This window comes from Schistocerca cancellata, chromosome 3, assembly GCF_023864275.1.
Source record: "Schistocerca cancellata isolate TAMUIC-IGC-003103 chromosome 3, iqSchCanc2.1, whole genome shotgun sequence".
NCBI lineage: Eukaryota > Metazoa > Arthropoda > Insecta > Orthoptera > Acrididae > Schistocerca > Schistocerca cancellata.
Window position 1 is genome coordinate 795,421,715 of NC_064628.1, and position 23,684 is coordinate 795,445,398.

Consider the following 23,684-nt stretch of genomic DNA (forward strand, 5'->3'; position numbering starts at 1 on the left):
GTTTTTAACATGTATTACCTATGCAGTGGATGCCTGCACCGTAAAATCATATATTTTAACATGTAAACTGGTCAGCGAAAATCGGTTTCCCAGATTCGGTTTCCATCTTATGGAAGTTCTGTCGCACGTAAACTTAGCAAATGACGTTGCCGTCGCAGAAAATGGCTCTGAGCACTATGGGATTTAACTTCTGAGGTCATCATTCCCCTATAACTTAGAACTACTTAAACCTAACTAACCTAAGAACGTCACACACATCCATGCCCGAGGCAAGATTCGAACCTGCGGCCGCAGTGGTCGTGCGGTTCCTGACTGTAGCGCCTAGAACCGCTCAGCCACTCCGGCCGGCGCCATCGCAGTTTTTCTGCAGTGAGTTATTATCACGTAATAGTCCGGACTGTAGCACATCGTAAGGTGACTAGTCAGAAGTACAGGATATGCTGCTGACGACACACTTACTGCGCTCTCGAGAGAATTACTTACTGCACTCACGTGATGAATACTGTCGCTTCCGGAATCCTCTACAAATTCTACAAATTATCTTGGTAACATCAGAGTACGAGGATTGCCCAAAAAGTAAGTTTCCCTCATCGGCAGCAGATGGCAGCACGTACAGGGCGGAATGTGAATGCGCATGTGAGGGAGATGATGAACACGGCTATCGTATGCTTTAGTCGTCACGTCCAGGTAGCTAGCAGTTTTACCGTTGTATCGATTGGAGTTGGAGGCTCTGATTCTCGTTATTTAAAGCTGAGTCTCTTCCTTCCCTCCTCTGTGCTAACCTTTTCATATCCGAATACCGCTTACACACCAAGGCTTCTATTATTTGTTGGATATTGTAATGGATCTGGGAGATGTTATTTTCTTTACCGTATTTGTCGATACCGAATTGTAAATGTTTTCTTATATTTTTGTCAGGATTTATTATAATTTGTCTTATTATATGTTAATTTACTTCTGTTTTTGAGAGTAAAAGCATATTGATTACTATTAGAAAATGTATCGAAGAATAGCAAAGAGACTGATTACAACTGGAAGATTGTGTGTGGTGTGAAGCGTCTTTGACGTTGGAGTCTTCTTTGACTGTATTTAGTCGGCAGCTAACTCTTGGTGTGTGTTGACCATGGTGTTGACGGAAGAACAATGTGAAGGTCGCCGTCATATATAATTTTGAAGTATGTTACTATTATTTTTGTATTAACTAAAAAAAAGAAGAAACTACATTTGAAGAAACTGTATTTGAAACACCAAAATGAGAGAAACACGTTGAACCACGTCAATTCTGCAACCAACAAAGATGCATTGTGGAATCATGCTTAGACAACTGAAGCCAAGACTATATCGCCGTGTAAACGTCTAATGAAAAAGGTACTGTCACGAAATATGGCAAATTTAAGTAAATAAAAATAGTGATCATATTTTCAACTTGTCTCAGCCGGGATAACATTTGCCGCATTTCAATATGCACCGGTTTCTGCCTTCCCTTATAGTTTTTGCCGTCTACGGTTCCCTATTGTACCATAGAAGTTATTCCCTGTTTTCTTACCACCAGTCCTACCGTCCTGTCCCTTCTTCCAGCCAGTATTTTCCAACAAACTACTCTTCTCACTGATTCTGCGAACGACCCTTCATTCCTTGGCACCCTTCTGTAACGCCACATCTATTTTCTTCTTTTCCGATTTACCCACAGTCCATTATTCACTTCCATACAATGATGTGCACCAGACGTACTTTCTTAGAAATTCCTTCGTCAAATGAAGGTCAGTGTTTGGTGCTGGTAGACTTAGCGAGAAATGACCTCTTTGCCTGTACTAGTTTGCTTCCTATATCCCTTATGTATCTTCCTTCGTCTGTCATTTGTTTTTTGGCTTCGAAGGTGGCATAATTCCTTCACTTCGTCAAGTTTGTGGTCTCCAATTTTTGAGTTAATTCTATCGCTAATCTTAATCCTGCTACTCCTCATTACTTTCATATTATCGTTTGTTTACTCTCAGTCCATATTCGTTGCTCATTAGACATTTCATTTAAAGGGCCCTGTAATTATTTTTTTCATTGAGGATAAAGTTAAATAGTGATATCCTTTCATACTGAATTTTAATTCCACTCATAAATCTTTCTTTTATTTCCATCACTATTTCTTCGATGTACAGAATGAATAGTAGGGTACCACGTTCCATCTGAGCACTTTGTTGTTTACCTTCCATTCCTTTTGTTGCCTCTCACTTCTTGTACATATTGTATACACCCATGATCACACCCTTTGGATTGCAGTACGACTGCAGTTTTTGCTATAGTGTACAGTCTGGAACTACTGGGACTATTCAAAACAATTTGACGAAATTTGAACGCGATATGAAGTGGCAAAGAGTTCTTATGGTTTTTGAGCCCTCTTGTAGTGTGATCTCAGAGGGGTGCAACACTGACAAATGCTCGAATAAAACGGCAGTGGGTCCCTCAAAGACCATCCAGTTCGGAAACATCCTCACTGCTACCTGCACACCTTTCTTGAGCACATTAAAAATGTACCTATACAGATATAAATTGTGACAAAAGTCCTAGGTGCCTGCAGGCAGGCAAACCCTTGACACGCTACCGATCCTCCATCCTACTAGCACGCAGAAGAACAGCAGTGTCGACTACCTGCAGGAACCTAGGACACTCTGTTTCTATTGTTGAAGAATTGAATGAGTGGTAGAAAGCTTCAACTGATGTTTAGAAAGAGTCAGTGGCTATACGGAAAGTTATTGTCATGCATCTGTATCACTTTGAAGTGTAGAGCAAAATTGAATAAAAGTTACTTGGACTGCCATAATAATTTGTAACTTACTTTTTTAGTCCTGTCACAAATGTATAATAAATTTGATGTAATAATCAATAAAATGGAAAAAGAGTATGATTTAACTAAAATATCTACGAGAAGAATTGACCTCTAGAAATATAGAACTAAAACATTGCACTACAGTAGTAAGACCAGAATGTTTATACACAAATGAATGCTTTAGAACGAACTATAGGCTGGATAGAGAAGAGATACATGAAAGATATATTATGAGAAAAATAATGGGTGAGGTATAAACTACAGATGGGTAGAAAATAATAAGTCATGAATGTAGCAAACTGCAAAAAAATATCACAAGTAATGAAAAGCGGAAGTTAATTCTCTTTGATCAGCTCTAACGAATGGGCCGAAGTGGCCGTGCGATTAAAGGCGCTGCAGTCTGGACCCGCAAGACCGCTACGGTCGCAGGTTCGAATCCTGCCTCGGGCATGGATGTTTGTGATGTCCTTAGGTTAGTTAGGTTTAACTAGTTCTAAGTTCTAGGGGACTAATGACCTCAGAAGTTGAGTCCCACAGTGCTCAGAGCCATTTGAACCATCTAACGAATGAACGACGACTAGCTAACGAAATAAACATTATTGCATTTCTGGAAAAAGGAGTCAGCAGTATCATCCAGATGCCAAAAATGAGATCGAAAATAACAGAAGAAATCGTCTCAAGAATAAAATACCAAATTTGAGTTTTCGAAGCAGAAACAGAAGAAATCAAGAATAATGTGAACAGAAGAAAGGAAAAGACGAGGACAAGATGGAGTACTGGAAAAGTAGTAAACAAAAAATAAAGATAAGGAACTGAAGTTGTTACGTGACCCTAGTCGGTCGATACGATGATAAAAAGAAAAGATAGCTTTCTGGCGCTGCAACAGAAACTCGTCAAACTGATGCTAAAATTCTCATCACTAGCTCACAGATGGGTGCCAGGTCGACTTGTCGAATGAGAACGTCCTTGAATTGCAGAATGGCGAGAGTAGCACACACGTCCGGCGACGATTCTGCTTGGATCAGTGCCCGGCGACGTGCGGCTGCCGCTGCATAGCAGACCAGTGTCCTCGTTTCGGATGCGACTGGGACAGATACGCGATCGTATTCACTAATTATGGACTGAAAACAGCAGTAGACGAGGAATGTTCTACAGTTTTACTTGTTTATTTTGAGTCATTAGTCGTCTGAGTGGTCTGATGCGGTCCACCACGAATGACTCTCCTGTGCCAACCTTTTCGTGTCGGATTAGCACTTGCAACCTGAGTCTTCAGTTATTTGCTAGATATATCCAATCTCTAACTTCCTGTATAGTTTTACTCTCTACACCTTCCTCTAGTACCGTGAGAGTTATTCCCTGATGTCTTAACATTTCTTATCGTCCTGTGGCTTCTTCTTGTCAGCGTTTTCCATATATTCCTTTCATTGTTGATTCTGCGAAGAATATAAATTTCAACTTTCTTCTGTAGCACTACATCTCTTCTGTTCAGGTTTTCTTACAGTCCGTGTCTCACTATCACACAATGCCGTACTCCAAACGTAAATTGTTACAAATATCTTTCTCAGATTCAGTCCTATGTTTGCTGCTAGTTGACTTCTCTTGGTCAGGAATTCCCTTTTTTCCAGTGCTAGTCTGCTTTTTATGTCAACCGCGCTCCGTCCGTCGTGGATTATTTTGCTGCATAGGTAGTAGAATTCCTTAACTTCGCCTACTTCGTGATATCCAATTCTGACGTTAAATTTCTCGCCGTTCACATTTCTGCTGCTTCTTATTACTTTCTTCTTTCTTCGATTTACCCTCAGTGCATATTCTGTACTAGTTAGACTGCTCATTCCAGTCAACAGATTTTGTAATACTTCTTCAGTTTCACTGATGTTAGTAATCTTATATCGATATCTTTTCACCTTGAATTTCAACACAGCTCTTGAACCTCTCTTTAATTTCCGTCATTCCTTCTTCAATGTATAGGCTTCCTTCTTCGATGTATAGGCTGAACAGTAGCAGCGAAAAGCTACATTCCTGTCTTACACCCTTTTCAGTTCGAGCACTTCGCTCTTGGTCTTCCAGTCTTATCGTTCTCTCCTAGTTCTTGTGCATATTGCACAGTATATTACCCGTCTTTTCATACAATTACCACAATTTTTCTCAGAATTTCGAACATCTTGCACTATTTGACATTGTCGCACTCTTTTTTCAGATCGACAAATTCTATGAACAGTTTTGATTTTTCTTCAGTCTTGCTTCCATTACCAACCGAAACATCAGAAGTGCTTCTCTGGTGCTTTTAACATTCCCAAAGCCAAAATGATAGTCATCTAACAGATCCTCAATCTCGTTTTCCATTTTTCTGTATACTGTTCTTGTCAGCAACTTCGACTCATGAAGTGCTGAGCTAATCGTACGATAATTGTGGAACTTGTTGGCTCTTGCTTTCTTTGGAATTTTGTCTATGGTATTTTTCCAAAAGTCAGATGGTATATCGCCCGACTCATTCGTTCCACACACAAAAGTGAATAGTCGTTATGATGCCACTTCCACGAATGATTTTAGAAATTATAATGGAATGTTATCCAAGTCTTGTCCCTTATTTGATCTTAAGCCTTCCAAAGCTCTTTTAAATTATGATTCTAATGCTGGATGCCGACTCCTGTTTTTTATTCTATCACATCAGACTGATCTTTCCCCGCATAGAGGCCTTCAATGTACTCTTTCCACCTATCCGCTCTCTCCTCAGCATTTAACAGTGGAGTTCCCATTGCTCTCTTAATGTTACCGTCCTTGCATTTGATTGTTGTTTTGACTTTCGTATATGCTGAGTCAGTCCTTCCGGCACTCATTTCTTTTTCGAATACTAAATAGCAGTGCCTTTGTTATTCAGAAGGACGATGTATGCAAGTCCGAAGGTTCAGACTCTGCAGCGACTACAGCCGTCAAGAAATACAGAATTTGCATTTGCAGCAGCAAATATTAACCACCGTCGGCTTTATATTGGAATGACAGTGAAAATTTGAGACGGAACCGGTACTCGAACCAGGGCTTCCAGTTTTTGAGCATTCGCCTTAACAGCTTCGACCATCGCAATACGAATCACGGCCAGATCTAAACTTCCATATGTCGTCGCCCATGTGTCACAACTTGGACTCGTAAGTTACGTATATTTCCGCCCAGGAAGAACATTTTATTGAGAGTCGATGGCCTGATACTGGCAAAAAATATGAACTATCAATGCCTGTGCTATTACTAGCTGATATCTATTGCAGAACTCAGTCTTGCTCCTTTCTCATTCCTACTACCAAGCCCATAATCTTCCGTAATCCTCTACTGCACTCCTTTCACTACATCAGAATTACAATCCCCCATGACTATAAGTTTTTATCTCCCTTTACATACTAAATTACCCATTCAATATCCTCGTACACTTTCTCTACCACTTCATCTTATGCCTATGATGTCGGCATATACACCTGAACTTTTGTTGTCGGTGTTAGTTTGCTGTCAGTTTTGATGAAAACAATCCTATTACTGAACTGTTCACAGTAATTCACCCTCTCTCGTATCTTCATATTCATACTCATCCCACCGGAAATCCTAGTCTTTTTCCATTTCACTTTGCTGATCCTCATTACATCTATATTGAACCTTAGCAACTCTCTTTTCAGATTTTCTAGCTCCCCTTCCACTTCAAGCTTCTGACATTCCACGCCCCGACTCATAGAACGTTAACCAAATGGTTCAAATGGCTCTGAGCACTATGGAACTTAACTTCTAAGGTCATCAGTCCCCTAGAACTTAGAACTACTTAAACCTAACTAACCTAAGGACATCACACACATCCATGCCCGAGGCAGGATTCGAACCTGCGACGCGCGGTTCCAGACTGTAGCGCCTAGAACCTCTCGGCCACTACGGCCGGCCGAACGTTAACCCTTCTTTAATTATTCCATCCTTCTTTTATGGTCACCTCCCCTTCGTAATCCCATCCCAGAGATCCGAATGGGTGACTAGTGTGGAATCTTTTTCCAATGGAGAGATCTTCATGACACTTTTTCAGTTACAGGCCACATGTCCTGTGGATATATGTTACATGCCATTGAAGCTGCTATTTCCATTGCCTTCTGCATCCTCAAACCGTTGATCATTGCTGACTCTTCCGTCTTTTAAGGGAAAAAGAGTGCACTGGACCTCTATCCGCTGCTCCGCCCTCTTTGACAACGCCGACGGCCGGAAGTCTTCGGCCACCATTGCTGGCGATTTTTATTCAAAATCAAAGCAGTGGCGAGGATCGAACCCAGGAGTCAGCACGTTTTGATTCTTAATCAAAGACGCTTCCATAGACCATAGTCTCTTCGTGCTGCAGCTACGGGTAGTATTTATTCTAGCGCTATCATTTCCTGACATCTGAATACGAAGATGACCAAGCGGTACCTTCTGGTTTTGTGAAGAATACGTCTATGATAAACCGGGCCATCATCAGAAGTTTTCCCGCTGAAAACTTGAAGATAAATTTCCTGGAGGCAGATGGCGAGGCATTCCCGCCTCGAATCATAACCAAATCCTGATCCAGCAATTAACGAAGTTTGTAATTTCTATCAGGAGACATGTAAGTGGATAATGGGTGTTGCTACTGCATATCGGGTTCAGTACTGGACTGATTTTAGAGTCGAAATCTTTGTGTATGTCTCTCTGGCTCATTGTAAGTTACTACGCCTACAGTCAGCAAAATAAAATGTCAGTGCTCTATAAGACCAGCTGAAATAACAGGTAACTTTAACTAGTCAAACTTACTGATCTTCGCGCTACACATCCTGTACTGCCTGCGTCACAGCTAGTAATTACGTAATACAGCCTACTTGCGGAGGCACACCATTCCAGTGTCATGGTCAGTTACTCGGTATACCTTGTAACACTGTGTTAGGTACTACGTAGATCCAAAGGGGAAGGGTGTCAGGACTTCACACCCTCCCGCCAGAAAGAAAGAAATGAGACATATGAATTTCAAAATCTCTCAGTTAACTTACGATAAATATAGTTACGTCAAATAGGAATTCTGGAAATTACAAGCTGCATTTAACACAGGACATTTCTCAGTAGCTTGAGTGATGGTCAACCTATGAGGAACGCTTTGCGGCGTCATCGTCTGCAGAAAACATATATAGGCCCACAATCGCAGGATGGCCGTGCCTGCTGGGACCGAGAAATCCAACACAGTTCGTGAGTGTACAGGTAGAACCAGACAACCGCAAGAAATTTGGTAAGGCATCACAGAAAGGGAAAGACCCTCTACCAAGAAAAAAGATAACGGACTGACTTCCGAATAAAGGTGGAAAGGACTGACAGAAACAGCGTTCCCTTCGTTTGCACACTCACATAACCACAGTGTGCAGTCCTGTGTTCACAATTGTTGTGCTAAGTGAAAAATCTACATTTTCCAGAGCACGCTTCGACTTCATGTTGGGTATATTATGATGATGTCCAAGATGTGAGAATTTGTTGTTATTACAGTTCATAAATCAACCAGATGAACCACGTACATCTAAAGTTTTCGGACAAATGCTTGTCGAATGATATGTTTATCTGAGTTTGCAATTTCTTGGAAGTTATGGTGAGTCGGCCGTGGTGGCCAAGCGGTTAAAGGTGCTACAGTCTGGAACGGCGCGGCCGCTACGGTCGCAGGTTCGAATCCTGCCTCGGGCATGGATGTGTGTGATGTCCTTAGGTTAGTTAGGTTTAAGTAGTTCTAAGTTCTAGGGGACTGATGACCTTAGAAGTTAAGTCCCATAGTGCTCAGAGCCATTTGAACCATTTTTGAAGTTATGGTGAAGCAATGTACGAAGCACTGATGTATACAAATGATATACCAATTTTTATTATTTATTTTATTATTAAAAGTGTGAACGAAGAAGATGCGAAAATGTCACTGGAAAATCTTGCTGTAGTTGAAGCAAAAGCCAATCTCAAGATAGCGTACAACAGTTCAAGGCCCGTGGATTCAGAGACCAAACGGAAGGCTGAAGATCAAGTTTTGGAGGACGTGATAAGCTGTCGTTACGTGGAGGAAAACGTAAGAAGCATGTTACAGTCCAACAACAGCAGAAAAGATGGGTCCAAACGCTGAAGAAATTAGGATATGTGGAAAATACAATCTATAGGAAGAAAAAACCTTACAAGAACGCCAGACAGTCACTATATGTCAACAATCATTGTATGCAATGGAGTCAATCACCTTGGGCAAGAGAGCCTGCATCTGGCTGGAGAAATAGGCGAGAAATTTCTTGAGAGACATATAGGGCACGGAAAAACAAGGTGAATTCTGGATACGTAGGTCAAGGCAGGACCTGGAGCTGTGTGAGAGTGCTGCATAAACCTCGTGCTTGATACGGAAGAGAAGCCTGAGATTTACGAAGCACATCATGCAGATGGAGGTCAACACGTTGTCCAAGAAGATACGGAAAGCAACATGTTTAACAGGGAACAACTGGATGAGGGAAGTCAGGGGGGGATTGGAAAACAATTGGAAGAAGCGAAAAAATCCATACGCAGCAGTGCAGCACAGGCACATCTATGGACAGTCATAGGTAAGCTGATACTATGATCAAAATTAAGATCACGTTAACAGAGAGAAACAGGAGGGACTAGAGAATGAAAGGGTATTAGGAAGAAAGAAGACGTACTGAACATGTCACCTGTGATCCTTAAGGGTCCAAACTGACCAAATGATAATTTCATTGTGAGACCTTAACTTTTCCCGGCGTATTGAATGTTCAAATAACTTACGGGTTTGCTGCCGGGTGACGTCGTCGACCATCGCCGATATTTCGACAATAGCACACCCTACCATTCTCAGGGCACAACTGCAAGGAGGAAACAATGTGCAAGGGCCTCATGGTAGTGAGAATTTAAACCGGTTTTTGGAACACCTAAATTCAATCCACTCGAATATTGAGTTCACTATGGAGGTGGAAAGGAATGGATGCCTTCCTTTCCTTGATGTGTTGGTGAGAAGGAAGACTGATGGTACGTTGGGACATTCTATTTATAGGAAGCCTACTCACACTGACTTGTATCTGCGAGCTGATAGTTGTCACCATCCAGATCAGCGTGAAGGAATACTTCGTACGTTGGTTCACAGGGCCCACGTTGTCTCAGACCCTGAAAGTTTAGCAGCTGAGCTGTCACATTTCGAAGTTACCTTTCGTCAGAATGGTTATAGTGAGAGGCAGATCAAACGTGCGTTGCGCTATCAGCCTTCTGTGCAACGGTTGAGTGACGATAGCAACGAAGTGGCAACTAAGTGTACGGCCTTTTTGCCTTACGCAGGAAGCGTTTCCAGCAGGATTGGCCGTATTTTGCGGAAATATGATGTGAAATGTGTTTTTCGACCACCTTCTAAGATTAAGGCCCTGTTGGCGTCCGTAAAAGATGATCTTGGTTTACGTAAGGCTGGTGTCTATCGTATTCCTTGCAGTTGTGGCATGTCATATGTTGGTCAGCCAATCAGGACGGTGGAAGACCGTTGTATTGAATATAAGCGTCACACACGCTTACAACAGCCGAGCAAATTGCAGAATATTGCCTTGACACCGGTCATCCTATGGAATATAACAACACGGAGATTCTGGCTTGCACGTCCAGCTGTTGGGATAGTGTTATTAAGGAAGCAGTTGAAATCAAACTATGAAGCAACCTTATAAACAGAGATGGTGGATTTTGTTTAAATGCTGCTTGGAATCCGGCTCTGTCTCTCATCAAAAACAGAGGGACAGAATTAGTGCTACCTCACATGTTGATTAATAGTCACTATCGATATTTCTGATGTTGGTTGTCTTTGGTTGTGTGTTGGCTCTGCGGTTACTTGTTATGTGTGTGGTATCTTCCTTGTTTGTCCTCTGTGAACCGAGGTATTAAATTCCCTGCCGGCCGGTGTGGCCATGCGGTTCTAGGCGCTTCATTCGGGAACCGCGCGACCGCTACGGTCGCAGGTTCGAATCATGCCTCGGGCGTGGATGTGTGTGATGTCCTTAGGTTAGTTAGGTTTACGTAGTTCTAAGTTCTAGGGAACTGATGACCTCAGATGTTAAGTCCCGTAGTGCTCAGAGCCATTTGAATCACTAAATTCCCTTGCACATTGATTCCTCCTTGCAGTTGTGCCTTGAGAATGGCAGGGTGTGCTCCTGTCGAAATGTCGGCGGTGGTCGACGACGTCAACCGGCAGCAAACCCGTAAGTTCCCAGAATAAGATTTTCACTGTGCAGCGGAGTGTGCGCTGATATGAAACTTCCCGGCAGATTAAAACTGTGTGCCGGACCGAGACTCGAACTCGGGACCTTTGCCTTTCGCGGGCAAGTGCTCTACCAACTGAGCTACCCAAGCACGACTCACGCCCCGTCCTCACAGCTTTACTTCTGCCAGTAGAGCACTTGCCCGCGAAAGGCAAAGGTCCCGAGTTCGAGTCTCGGTCCGGCACACAGTTTTAATCTGCCGGGAAGTTTCAATCCGTAAGTTATTCGGACGATAATTTTATTGTTATTCTTACAATTCTAGGCATCTACGGCATGTTAAAAGTGGGATGAGCGTAAGTGGTATCTGCAGTGGAGGCGGGAGGTTCGGGCGGGGGGAATAAATCGTGTCCGCCCTTCCCTATCAGAGATGGATTGCATGTCTGTGGCCCAGGGTTTCGTGAATTTCGAAGATACACTCCTGGAAATTGAAATAAGAACACCGTGAATTCATTGTCCCAGGAAGGGGAAACTTTATTGACACATTCCTGGGGTCAGATACATCACATGATCACACTGACGGAACCACAGGCACATAGACACAGGCAACAGAGCATGCACAATGTCGGCACTAGTACAGTGTATATCCACCTTTCGCAGCAATGCAGGCTGCTATTCTCCCATGGAGACGATCGTAGAGATGCTGGATGTAGTCCTGTGGAACGGCTTGCCATGCCATTTCCACCTGGCGCCTCAGTTGGACCAGCGTTCGTGCTGGACGTGCAGACCGCGTGAGACGACGCTTCATCCAGTCCCAAACATGCTCAATGGGGACAGATCCGGAGATCTTGCTGGCCAGGGTAGTTGACGTACACCTTCTAGAGCACGTTGGGTGGCACGGGATATATGCGGACGTGCATTGTCCTGTTGGAACAGCAAGTTCCCTTGCCGGTCTAGGAATGGTAGAACGATGGGTTCGATGACGGTTTGGATGTACCGTGCACTATTCAGTGTCCCCTCGACGATCACCAGTGGTGTACGGCCAGTGTAGGAGATCGCTCCCCACACCATGATGCCGGGTGTTGGCCCTGTGTGCCTCGGTCGTATGCAGTCCTGATTGTGGCGCTCACCTGCACGGCGCCAAACACGCATACGACCATCATTGGCACCAGGGCAGAAGCGACTCTCATCGCTGAAGACGGCACGTCTCCATTCGTCCCTCCATTCACGCCTGTCGCGACACCACTGGAGGCGGGCTGCACGATGTTGGGGCGTGAGCGGAAGACGGCCTAACGGTGTGCGGGACCGTAGCCCAGCTTCATGGAGACGGTTGCGAATGGTCCTCGCCGATACCCCAGGAGCAACAGTGTCCCTAATTTGCTGGGAAGTGGCGGTGCGGTCCCCTACGGCACTGCGTAGTATCCTACGGTCTTGGCGTGCATCCGTGCGTCGCTGCGGTCCGGTCCCAGGTCGACGGGCACGTGCACCTTCCGCCGACCACTGGCGACAACATCGATGTACTGTGGAGACCTCACGCCCCACGTGTTGAGCAATTCGGCGGTACGTCCACCCGGCCTCCCGCATGCCCACTATACGCCCTCGCTCAAAGTCCGTCAACTGCACATACGGTTCACGTCCACGCTGTCGCGGCATGCTACCAGTGTTAAAGACTGCGATGGAGCTCCGTATGCCACGGCAAACTGGCTGACACTGACGGCGGCGGTGCACAAATGCTGCGCAGCTAGCGCCATTCGACGGCCAACACCGCGGTTCCTGGTGTGTCCGCTGTGCCGTGCGTGTGATCATTGCTTGTACAGCCCTCTCGCAGTGTCCGGAGCAAGTATGGTGGGTCTGACACACCGGTGTCAATGTGTTCTTTTTTCCATTTCCAGGAGTGTAGTTTAATGATGGGCTTGAGCCCCGTTGATCAGACTTCGGCAGTTGACGGTATCGCGAAAGCTGGGTCGGTGACGGAGTTTTGTTCGTAGCCCAGCGAGTGGAGAGAATGGGCGAGGCTGATGAGGATGCGAGGCCACGCCGCCGCACACGTGCGCGCAGCGGTGCGTATGCAGATAGGCGCACACACAGTATGTACACTCACGGTGGGCGTCATCCCGCGGGGCCAGGTCGAGGCGCAGCGCGTGAGAGCGCGCGTACCGCTCGAGCATGCGCAGAGCGAACTTGCTGGCTTTGTCCGCCTCGGAGTCACCGGCGCGCGGCGCAGACCCGGGGAACAGCGGCGCCTGGCCGGAGAGGGCGGCAGAGCCAGCAGAGCCCAGCGGCGACAGCGACAGCGGGCCCCACAGGAACACCTGCCAACACCACACCGACCGCTACTGCATGGCGCACAGCTGTGTACAGGGACCTTAAAAAAAAGTGTCGCATACTCCTACAGCAGGTAGGTACTGGTCAATGCAAAGTTACTACGCTACTGGCCATTACAATTGCTACACCAAGAAGAAATGCAGATGATAAACGGTATTCATTGGACAAACATATTATACTAGAACTGACATGTGATTGCATTTTCACGCAATTCGGGTGCATAGATCCTGACAAATCAGTACCCAGAACAACCACCTCTGGCCGTAATAACGGCCTTGATATGCCTGGGCATTGAGTCAAACAGAGCTTGGATGACGTGTACAGGTACAGCTGCCCATGCAGCTTCAGTACGATACCACAGTTCGTCAAGAGTACTGAATGGCGTATTGTAAAGAGCCAGTTGCTCGGCCACCATTGACCACACGTTTTCAATTGGTGAGAGATTTGAAGAAGGTGCTGCCTAGGGCAGCAGTCTAACATTTTCTGTATCCAGGAAGGCCCGTACAGGACCTGCAACATGCGGTCGTGCATTATCCTGCTGAAATGTAGGGTTTTGCAGGGATCGAATGAAGGGTAGAGCCACGGATCGTAACACATCTGAAATGTAACGTTCACTGTTGAAAGTGCCGTCAATGCGAACGAGAGGTGACCGAGACGTGTAACCAATGGCACCCCATACCATCACGCCGGGTGATACGGCAGCATGGCGATGACGAATACATGCTTCCAATGTGCGTTCACCGCTATGTCGCCAAACACGGATGCGAGCATCATGACGCTGTAAATAGAACCTGAATTCATCCGAAAAAATGACGTTTTGCCGTTCGTGCACCCAGGTTCGTCGTTGAGTAAACCACCGCAGGCGCTCTGTGATGCAGCGTCAAGGGTAAGCGCAGCCATGCTCTCCGAGCTGATAGTCTATGCTGCTGCAAACGTCGTCGAACTGTTCGTGCAGATATTTGCTGTCTTGCAAACGTCCCCATCTGTTGACTCAGGGGTCGAGGCGTGGCTGCAGGATCCGTTACAGCCATCCGGATAAGATGCCTGTCATCTCGACTGCTAGTGATACGAGGCCGTTGGGTTCCAGCACGGCGTTCCGTATTACCCTCCTGAACCCACCGATTCCATATTCTGCCAACAGTCATTGGATCTCGACCAACGCGAGCAGTATTAATGAATGTTATTTGATCAAAAGAGCCAGAATGATCACCATAGCTCCAAAAACGCAAACGGTGAAAATGAATCAGGAGAGCTATCAAAATGTCACTCCAAACCCGCGGTGAAGAAAATAGTCGGTATTTATCTGTTGAAAGATAAGCGACACCGTTAAACTAAAACGAGACTATCAATCTCTCATCGTTAAGTACGGCGAAGTAATTTATCTGCCCTTCCCACGTCATTTATTATTCAAATTCTTGTGTACCATCATCTACGATTCAGGCTGCTATTTATCGAGAAATTGTTGGACTCAGTGATTATTACATAATCTGTGGTGTGATGTTAAGGAAATCTGCCGTCAGATGTCAATGAACTAATAAAAGTATAGAACAGCTGACTTATAACTTGACTGGATGCCAAACCTCCAAAAAGACCCATGAGGCTTTCCTATTTGGCAATAACTAAGCAACTCATTGATGAGGACGTATACTGTCTGTGTAACCTTTAAATACGATTAAGATAGTGAGCCTCCTGTAAATGATTATTATGATAGTGGTCCATCGTCCTATTTGATTAGAACATGTCATAGGCGAAAAAATGACTTCAGACTAGTGAAGAATTTCCGAGGCTAGCATTCGTGGTACGCTTGCTCTGGAGAAAGCTGGTGTTGTTTGAGTTGCCATTGCGCCATTCATCAATATCTGTCGATTTCCCAGATGGATCAAAGAAGTTCCAAAAAATGCTGTACGATCTTATTCACTATCACGTAAAGTTTGAATTACGGATTCGTTCCTACGAACTGCAGCTAGTGCAGAAATTAAATCCTTGACACGCTATGCTGCGTAATAAATTTTTTGACTGGGTGTTGGTTGATGTTAATCGACTACTCTAGCGATGCCAGTATGTCAAACGAAGTAATATCTAAGATAAAAAACAGACGTTATCTCTGTAAGGATCTTAAAAGCAAAGTGTACCACAAATGACTTACAATCGTATCCGAAAAAAAGTAGGGGCAAAAATCAAATGCAAAGCTCCGCATTCTGGCCCAGATGTGCCCAATCGCGTCCGACCGACCGCCTTGTCATCCTTTGCCAGCGGCGTCCATTTGGAAGGGGTATGGAAGGGTATGGGGTCAGCACACTGCTCTCCTGACCATTGTCGGCTTTCGGGACCTTGGAGCACCTACGCCTCACTCACGTAACACCTCAACCGCGCCACGAGGGTGAATGCACCACGACCCGGTCCTTCCACCAGCGAAAAATATCTGACAATACCGGTAGTCGAATGTGGATCCACCGCACAACAACCAGACACGCTAAGCACTGAGCTAACGACGCAGACGGAATACAATAGGGCACTGAAGAAATATTCATTACCATACTTTGAGACACGAGTTATAGAGTGTTCCAAAGAGTGAACGAGAGACTGTTGGAATGTGTACCGTGAAATGGAACACGCATCCTTGCTGTTAGTTTTAAGACTCAACCATTTCACCACCATTGGAATGTACGTTTCCCACGATAGGTTATCAGAGAAACCGTGGGAATTTGATGCATGTTATTGCTTTGTTTTAGTTTCCTGCTGATAAGGGGAAGCCTGTTAATGATTTGCAGAATTCTTATAATTACAGGCTGCAACTGTAGGTTGTGTCGTTTTCAGATTAGATTGTTAACCCTCTGATACGCTCCGCTCCATACTGTTGTTGTTGTTGTTGTTGTAGTCTTCAGTCCTGAGACTGGTTTGATGCAGCTCTCCATGCTACTCTATCCTGTGCAAGCTTCTTCATCTCCCAGTACCTACTGCAACCTACATCCTTCTGAATCTGCTTAGTGTATTCATCTCTTGGTCTCCCCCTACGATTTTTACCCTCCACGCTGCCCTCCAATACTAAATTGGTGATCCCTTGATGCCTCAGAACATGTCCTACCAACCGATCCCTTCTTCTGGTCAAGTTGTGCCACAAACTTCTCTTCTCCCCAATCCTATTCAATACTTCCTCATTACTTATGTGATCTACCCAATTAATCTTCAGCATTCTTCTGTAACACCACATTTCGAAAGCTTCTATTCTCTTCTTGTCCAAACTATTTACCGTCCATGTTTCACTTCCTATCGCTTCGAATTAGGTAGAGGCTGTAGGTAGGCAACCCAATAAACAGATTTACAAAGCAGGCTGCTGTCACGCCTGCCCGGCAATTCGTGTAAATAAATTTTATGCATATACACTGAGCTGAGAGATGTCATGAGATACCTCATACCCACCGTAGTGCAGGAAGTCTACAAGTACCCTGCAGAAATATTGAATCATGCTGCCTCTTGATTGCGAAGGTGTTGCCGGTGAAGGATTGTGTGCACGAACTGACCTCTTGCTTGTGTCCCATATGTTCGATAGGATTCACGTCATTCACTCCAATTGTTCAGAATGTTCTTCAAACCAATCGCGAACAGTTGTGACCTGGTGACATGGTGCATTGTCCTCCATAAAAATTCCACCGCTGTTTGGTAACAGGACATCCATGAATGGGTGCAAATGGTCTCCAAGTAGCACTGTTAATTGTAACTTGTCTGCTGTATGTTCAAGTATTTGCATTAGCACTGGGATTATTTGCTGTGGTTCTCCCGCGCATGCATTTAACTGTATTCAGTCACTGACGATGATGATATGTAACCTTGTTTGCATCATGCTGCAACATGAACTATTGTTACACCATTGCTGTACTGGTATTACTGTTATAACATGCACTGTGAATATGTTTCCATAGGATGGTTTGAGAAATGACACAATTCTGAAGCTAGTCATCATCAATGAATAAAGGAGTCTTCCAAACGCAACTTGCGACGGTACTCCAACCATTTATGTCATTAAAGGTAAAGTTCCGGTCCTGTTTCACCTCCGGCATAGCAGCCAGTTGAGGGCTACAGCAACATTCGATCATTACCTCGTCGTCTATTACGAGAGAGCTGGAGCAGGTCCGCTCCATAACTGCGCGGTTGCGCGTCTGACTGCTAGGAATGGAAACTAAGTCCGATTCAAGATGCAGTCAAGAATTGCTGGACAGGAGTTAGGTGCGCCTGGCGTCGTGTGGACAACTGACGATCTATACTTACGTGTACACAAGGTGAGTATAAAGTCTTTCCATTATTACGCGAAGTTATTTCTAATGAATTATGATAGATATGCGGTAGTTTAACTCATAATGTTTGTTATTGATACACTTATTTGAGTTCTTTCATCTCTCTCTTGTTGCACGTAGCGTAATTTAGGAGTGCTGCTGTCCCAATGTCATCTATACAGATGAGGGTGAGATTTTTTGTGATTTCACGGAACACTGTCACTTATAACAGTTCAGCAACAGCCTTCCGGTGTGGCCGAGCGGTTCTAAGCGCTTCAGTCTGGAACCGCGCCACCACTACGGTCGCAGGTTCGAATCCTGTTTCGGGCATGGATGTGTGTGATGTCCTTCGGTTAGTTAGGTTTACGTAGTTCTAAGTTCTAGGGGACTGATGACCTCAGAAGTTAAGTTCCATAGTGCTCAGAGCCATTTGAACCATTTTGAGTTCAGCAACAGTTCTGAAGTTCCTATGGTCGAGATTAGCCAGACGTGAAGAACATCAAAGGACGATATAAATAGTTTAAACTATTTATAGAATAGACATGCAGTGAGTGACGACACTGTTGATACGGTGCATATAGGATTTCAACCCGATGCGCCGAAATCGACGCGTCTCCTTTCCAGAGAAACAGACGTACCCGAGAGAATCATGTTGAAGATTTTACAAAAACGGCTGCGTTTCCAAGCATACAAAGTGCACCTCCTGCAAGCCTTTCAGCCAGATGATAGGCTCAGACATGCTGAGTTTGCAAGCAATATGCTGGAGCGAATCGATGTAGACAATGACTTCCTTAATAAGTTTGTTTTCCGAAGAACCGGCTTTTCACGTCTCCGGGAAAGTCAACAGGCATAATGTCCCGATCTGGGAGTTGGAGAACCCTCGTGTGCTACAGCAGACAAGGGACAGCCCGAAAGGGAATTTTTGGTGTGGCCTAATGCAGAACGCACTTATTGGACCGTTTTTCTTTTCACTGAGCATACCACCACGTGAACGATTTATGTGGACATGTTGGAACTTTAGGTTGCACCTCCGTTACAAACCTTCAGCCGTGGGAAGTATTTCAACAGAATGGTGCACCGCCGCACTGGAGGTCATATGTTCGCCACTTCTTAGAAGAAACTTTTCGGGACAAGAGGATCTGTAGAGAAGGTGCAACATCATGGTCACCACGTTCTCCAGACATAGTGCCTCCTGACACATTTTCTAGGGTTACGTTAAGGATAAAGTGTTCATTTCACGAATTCCTAATATGGAAACTCTTAGGTCACGAATACGAGATGCTGTAGAGGCTGTGACGGAAGATATGTTGGCAAATACATGCCGAGAAACTGAGTGTCACCTAGATGTTTGACGTGAAACAAACAGAGCATCTGTGGAAGTGTAGCCATCTGCAAAAAAAAAAAAAAAAAAAAAAAAAAAACGCATAGCTATCCATAAAACACGTTAAGAGTTGAGGTACTATTTTTAACAAACGGCACAGCTGTATCGCGCTTACTTTCTTAGAAATAAATATTTGTAATCAAGGAAAGTCCTTACGAACACCCCGTACTTTGTAATCCACTGTACAGTGCGTGTCGGAAAGTGCTTCGTATAGAAGCAGCGATTTCTGTCCTGTTCCATCCGTGTATTGAACGAGGCTAAAAAGACTCTCAGTACGTGTCTATACGCATCCTAACGTCTGTTTTCGTACTGTCATAATCCCTTTGCGAGATATACCATGGTACTAGCATAATGGTCGCATAATTTTCCTCGGATATCGATTCACCATATCTACCCAACAGAGATTTGTGAGGACGATCCCACCGTTCTTCGAGATATTCGCACTTAAGTTCTCCGAGCATCTCTGTTAAACTTTCTGTGTGTTAGTAGGCTGTTTAGGTTTTTACATTTGTAACGCTACATAGCGCTCTGTATGAAAATCACCGACTGTGCTGTGTGCAGTCTGTGGCTGGTTGGACTCATTGTTGGAATATTCGCAAGTGTAGTGTTGGGCAGTTGGATGTAAACAGCACGTAGCGTTGCGCGGTTGGAGGTGAGCCGCCAGCAGTGTTGGATGTGGGGACAGAGATGCCAGAGTTTTGAGAGCGGACGATATGGACGTGTGTCAGTCAGAAAGAGGAAATTTGTAAGACTGGATATCATGAACTGATGTATATACAGGGTGGTCCATTGATAATGAACGGGCCAAGTATCTCACGAAATAAGCATCAAACGAAAAAACTACAAAGAACAAACTCGAGTAGCTTGAAGGGGGAAACCAGACGGCGCCATGGTTGGCCCGCTAGATGGCGCTGCCATAGGTCAAACGGATATCAACTGCGTTTTTTAAAATAAGAACCCCGTTTTTTATTACATATTCGTGCAGTACGTAAAGAAATATGAAAGTTTTACTTGGACCACTCTTTTTCGCTTTGTGATAGATGGCACTGTAGTAGTCACAAACGTATAAGTACGTGGTATCACGTAATATTTCGCCAGGGCGGACGGTATTTGCTTCCTGATACATTACCCGTGTTAAAATGGACCGTTTACCAATTGCGGAAAAGGTCGATATCGTGTTGATGTATGGCTACTGTGCCCATCGGGCGTGTGCTGTGTATGCTGCTCGGTATCCTGGACATCATCCAAGTGTCCGGACCGTTCGCCGGATTGTTAAGTTATTTATTGAAACAGGAAGTGTTCAGTCACATGTGAAACGTCAACCATGACCTGCAACAAATTATGATGCCCAAGTAGGCTGCTGTCGCTGCTAATCCGCACATCAGTAGCAGACAAATTGCGCGAGAATCGGGAATCTCAAAAACGTCGGTGTTGAGAATGCTACATCAACATCGATTGCACCCGTACCATATTTCTATGTACCAGGAATTGCATGGCGACGACTTTGAACGTCGTGTACAGTTCTGCCACTGGGCACAAGAGAAATTACGGAACGATGACAGATTTTTTGCACGTGTTCTATTTAGCGACGAAGCGTCATTCGCCAACAGCGGTAAAGTAAACCGGTATAATACGCTCTATTGGGCAACGGAAAATCCACGATGGCTGCGACAAGTGGAGGAACGATAATTGGCCCCCATATTATCGATGGCAATCTAAATGTTGCAATACATGGTGATCTCCTACGTAATGTTCTACCGATGTTACTACAAGATGTTTCAGTGCATGACAGAATGGCGATGTTCTTCCAACATGATGGATGTCCGGCACATAGCTCGCGTGCGGTTGAAGCGGTATTGAATAGCATATTTCATGACAGGTGGATTGGTCGTCGAAGCACCATACCATGGCCCGCACGTTCACCGGATATGACGTTCCCAGATTTCTTTCTGTGGGGAAAGTTGAAGGATATTTGCTGTCGTGATCCACCGACAACGTCTGACTACATGCGTCAGCGTATTGTCAATGCATGTGAGAACATTACGGAAGGCGAACCATTCGCTGTTGAGAGGAATGTCGTTACACGTACTGCCAAATGCATTGAGGTTGACGGACATCATTTTGAGGCTTTAATGCATTAATGTGGTATTTACAGGAAATCACGCTGTAACAGCATGCGTTCTCAGAAATGATAAGTTCACAAAGGTACATGTATCACATTGGAACAACCGAAATAAAATGTTCAAATGTACCTACGTACTGTATTTTAATTTAAAAAAACCTACCCGTTACCAACTGTTCGTTTAAAATTGTGAGCCATATCTTTGTGACTATTACAGCGCCATCTATCACAAAGCGAAAAAAGTGGTCCAAGTAAAACATTCATATTTCTTTACGTACTACACGAATATGTAATAAAAATGGGGGTTCCTATTTGAAAAAAACGCAGTTGATATCCGTTTGACCTATGGCAGCGCCATCTCGTTTCCCCCTTCAAATGGTTCAAATGGCTCTGAGCACTATGGGACTTAACATCTATGGTCATCAGTTTCCTAGAACTTAGAACTACTTAAACCCAACTAACCTAAGGACATCACACAACACCCAGTCATCACGTGGCAGAGAAAATCCCTGACCCCGCCGGGAATCGAACCCGGAAACCCGGGCGTGGGAAGCGAGAACGCTACCGCACGACCACGAGCTGCGGACCCCCCTCCCCCCCCTTCAAGCTAGACAAGTTTCGTTCTTTGTAGTTTTTTCGTTTGACGCTTATTTCGTAAGATATTTGGACCGGTCACGATCAATGGACCATATGATGACTTTTGAACCTTATTAAGGTAAATACATTGTTTATAATCTATCCAAATCTTTCATTTGCTAACTATGCCTATCAGTAGTTAGTGCCTTCCGTAGTCAGAATCTTTTATTTAGCTGGCAGTATTTGCGCTCGCTGTATTGCAGTAGTTCGAGTAACGAAGATTTTTGTAAGGTGAGTGATTCATGAAAGGTATAGATTATTGTTAGTCAGGGCCATTCTTTTGTAGGGATTATTGAAAGTCAGATTGCGTTGCGCTAAAAATATTGTGTGTCAGTTTATTGATGATCAGAATAAGTAAACAGAGAAATGTCTGAGTACGTTCAGTTTTACTCAGCTGTCTCTGTATCAAATAACGTAGAAGTTTACCAGCACAGTAATTTATAACTTTTCCAAGAGGACGTTTCATGTGGATTAAAAGGACATTTTACGATACTATCAACGCATCTTTAAATTCTTTCGATATCTGCTCTCATGCCTACATGATAAGGACTGCAAACGCTGGAGCAATGCTTTAGAACTGGTCTCATTAGCGTTTTGTTTACCTTTGCCTTAACAACGCAATGGCCTTTACCATATCCCTATCAACAAGTCTTTGTCTTCCATTCACCTTCCCTAATACATATTTTACATCATTTTCACCTTTAGTATTGTATAAAACGTTCTCGAACTTCTTGCCGCGTCAGTTTAGGGTAAACCTTCGAAGTTGCGATTATCATCTCAATCATCTTAGCCGGTCAGTTTCTCCTGACGAATTGCTCCAAGTTTTACTGACGCGGCAAGAAGCCCAAGAATGTTTTAACCTCAGTGTCGTAGAGAAAAACTTCGTTCTCACCTTTAATATTATTTTAACGATCCGACGGTCTCAAGAAGTATAGCACTAATTTCGTAATTGTGAACTATCGATCTCTTTCACTTTGTTACGGGCTTTATCCTGTATTTTATCTGAGAGCTGCCGTTTACTAGAACAAGTGGAAATTTTTTACAAATATTTCCACGTTTCTTTACGATCTTCTAAAGACGACACTTTACTGTGGATGAAGGAACACTTTAATTATGCTGCTGACAGTATCGCTCCCTTGAGGCCCGATCCATGTTACTTTCACTCATGATGAAGAGTCACCGATCACTATAACCTACGGGTTTGTATCAGTCAGATACTCATCGTGGCAGTCGTACAGGGGGGTTGGACAAAAAATTGGGAACACTGCGAGAGACACATGTTGTTGTTGTTGTGGTCTTCAGTCCTGAGACTGGTTTGATGCAGCTCTCCATGCTACTCTATCCTGTGCAAGCTTCTTCATCTCCCAGTATCTACTGCAACCTACATCCTTCTGAATCTGCTTAGTGTATTCATCTCTTGGTCTCCCTCTACGATTTTTACCCTCCACACTGCCCTCCAATGCTAAATTTGTGATCCCTTGATGCCTCAAAACATGTCCTACCAACCGATCCCTTCTTCTAGTCAAGTTGTGCCACAAACTTCTCTTCTCCCCAATCCTATTCAATACCTCCTCATTAGTTACGTGATCTACCCACTTTATCTTCAGCATTCTTCTGTAGCACCACATTTCGAAAGCTTCTATTCTCTTCTTGTCCAAACTAGTTATCGTCCATGTTTCACTTCCATACATGGCTACACTCCATACAAATACTTTCAGAAATGACTTCCTGACACTTAAATCTATACTCGATGTTAACAAATTCCTCTTCTTGAGAAACGCTTTCCTTGCCATTGCCAGTCTACATTTTATATCCTCTCTACTTCGACCATCATCGGTTATTTTACTCCCTAAATAGCAAAACTCCTTTACTACTTTAAGTGTCTCATTTCCTAATCTAATTCCCTCAGCATCAC

The 23,684-nt window shown here is 44.3% G+C and overlaps 1 protein-coding gene across 1 annotated transcript in view; it reads right to left on the minus strand.

The window, feature by feature from the left end:
* LOC126176573 (uncharacterized) overlaps nucleotides 1-23,684 on the minus strand; it is a 91,714-nt gene that overhangs the window by 55,921 nt on the left and 12,109 nt on the right. The window contains exon 2 of the mRNA XM_049923734.1: nucleotides 13,136-13,346. Within this exon, the coding sequence (XP_049779691.1) occupies nucleotides 13,136-13,346 (211 nt within the window). The remainder of the gene's footprint in view (nucleotides 1-13,135; nucleotides 13,347-23,684) is intronic.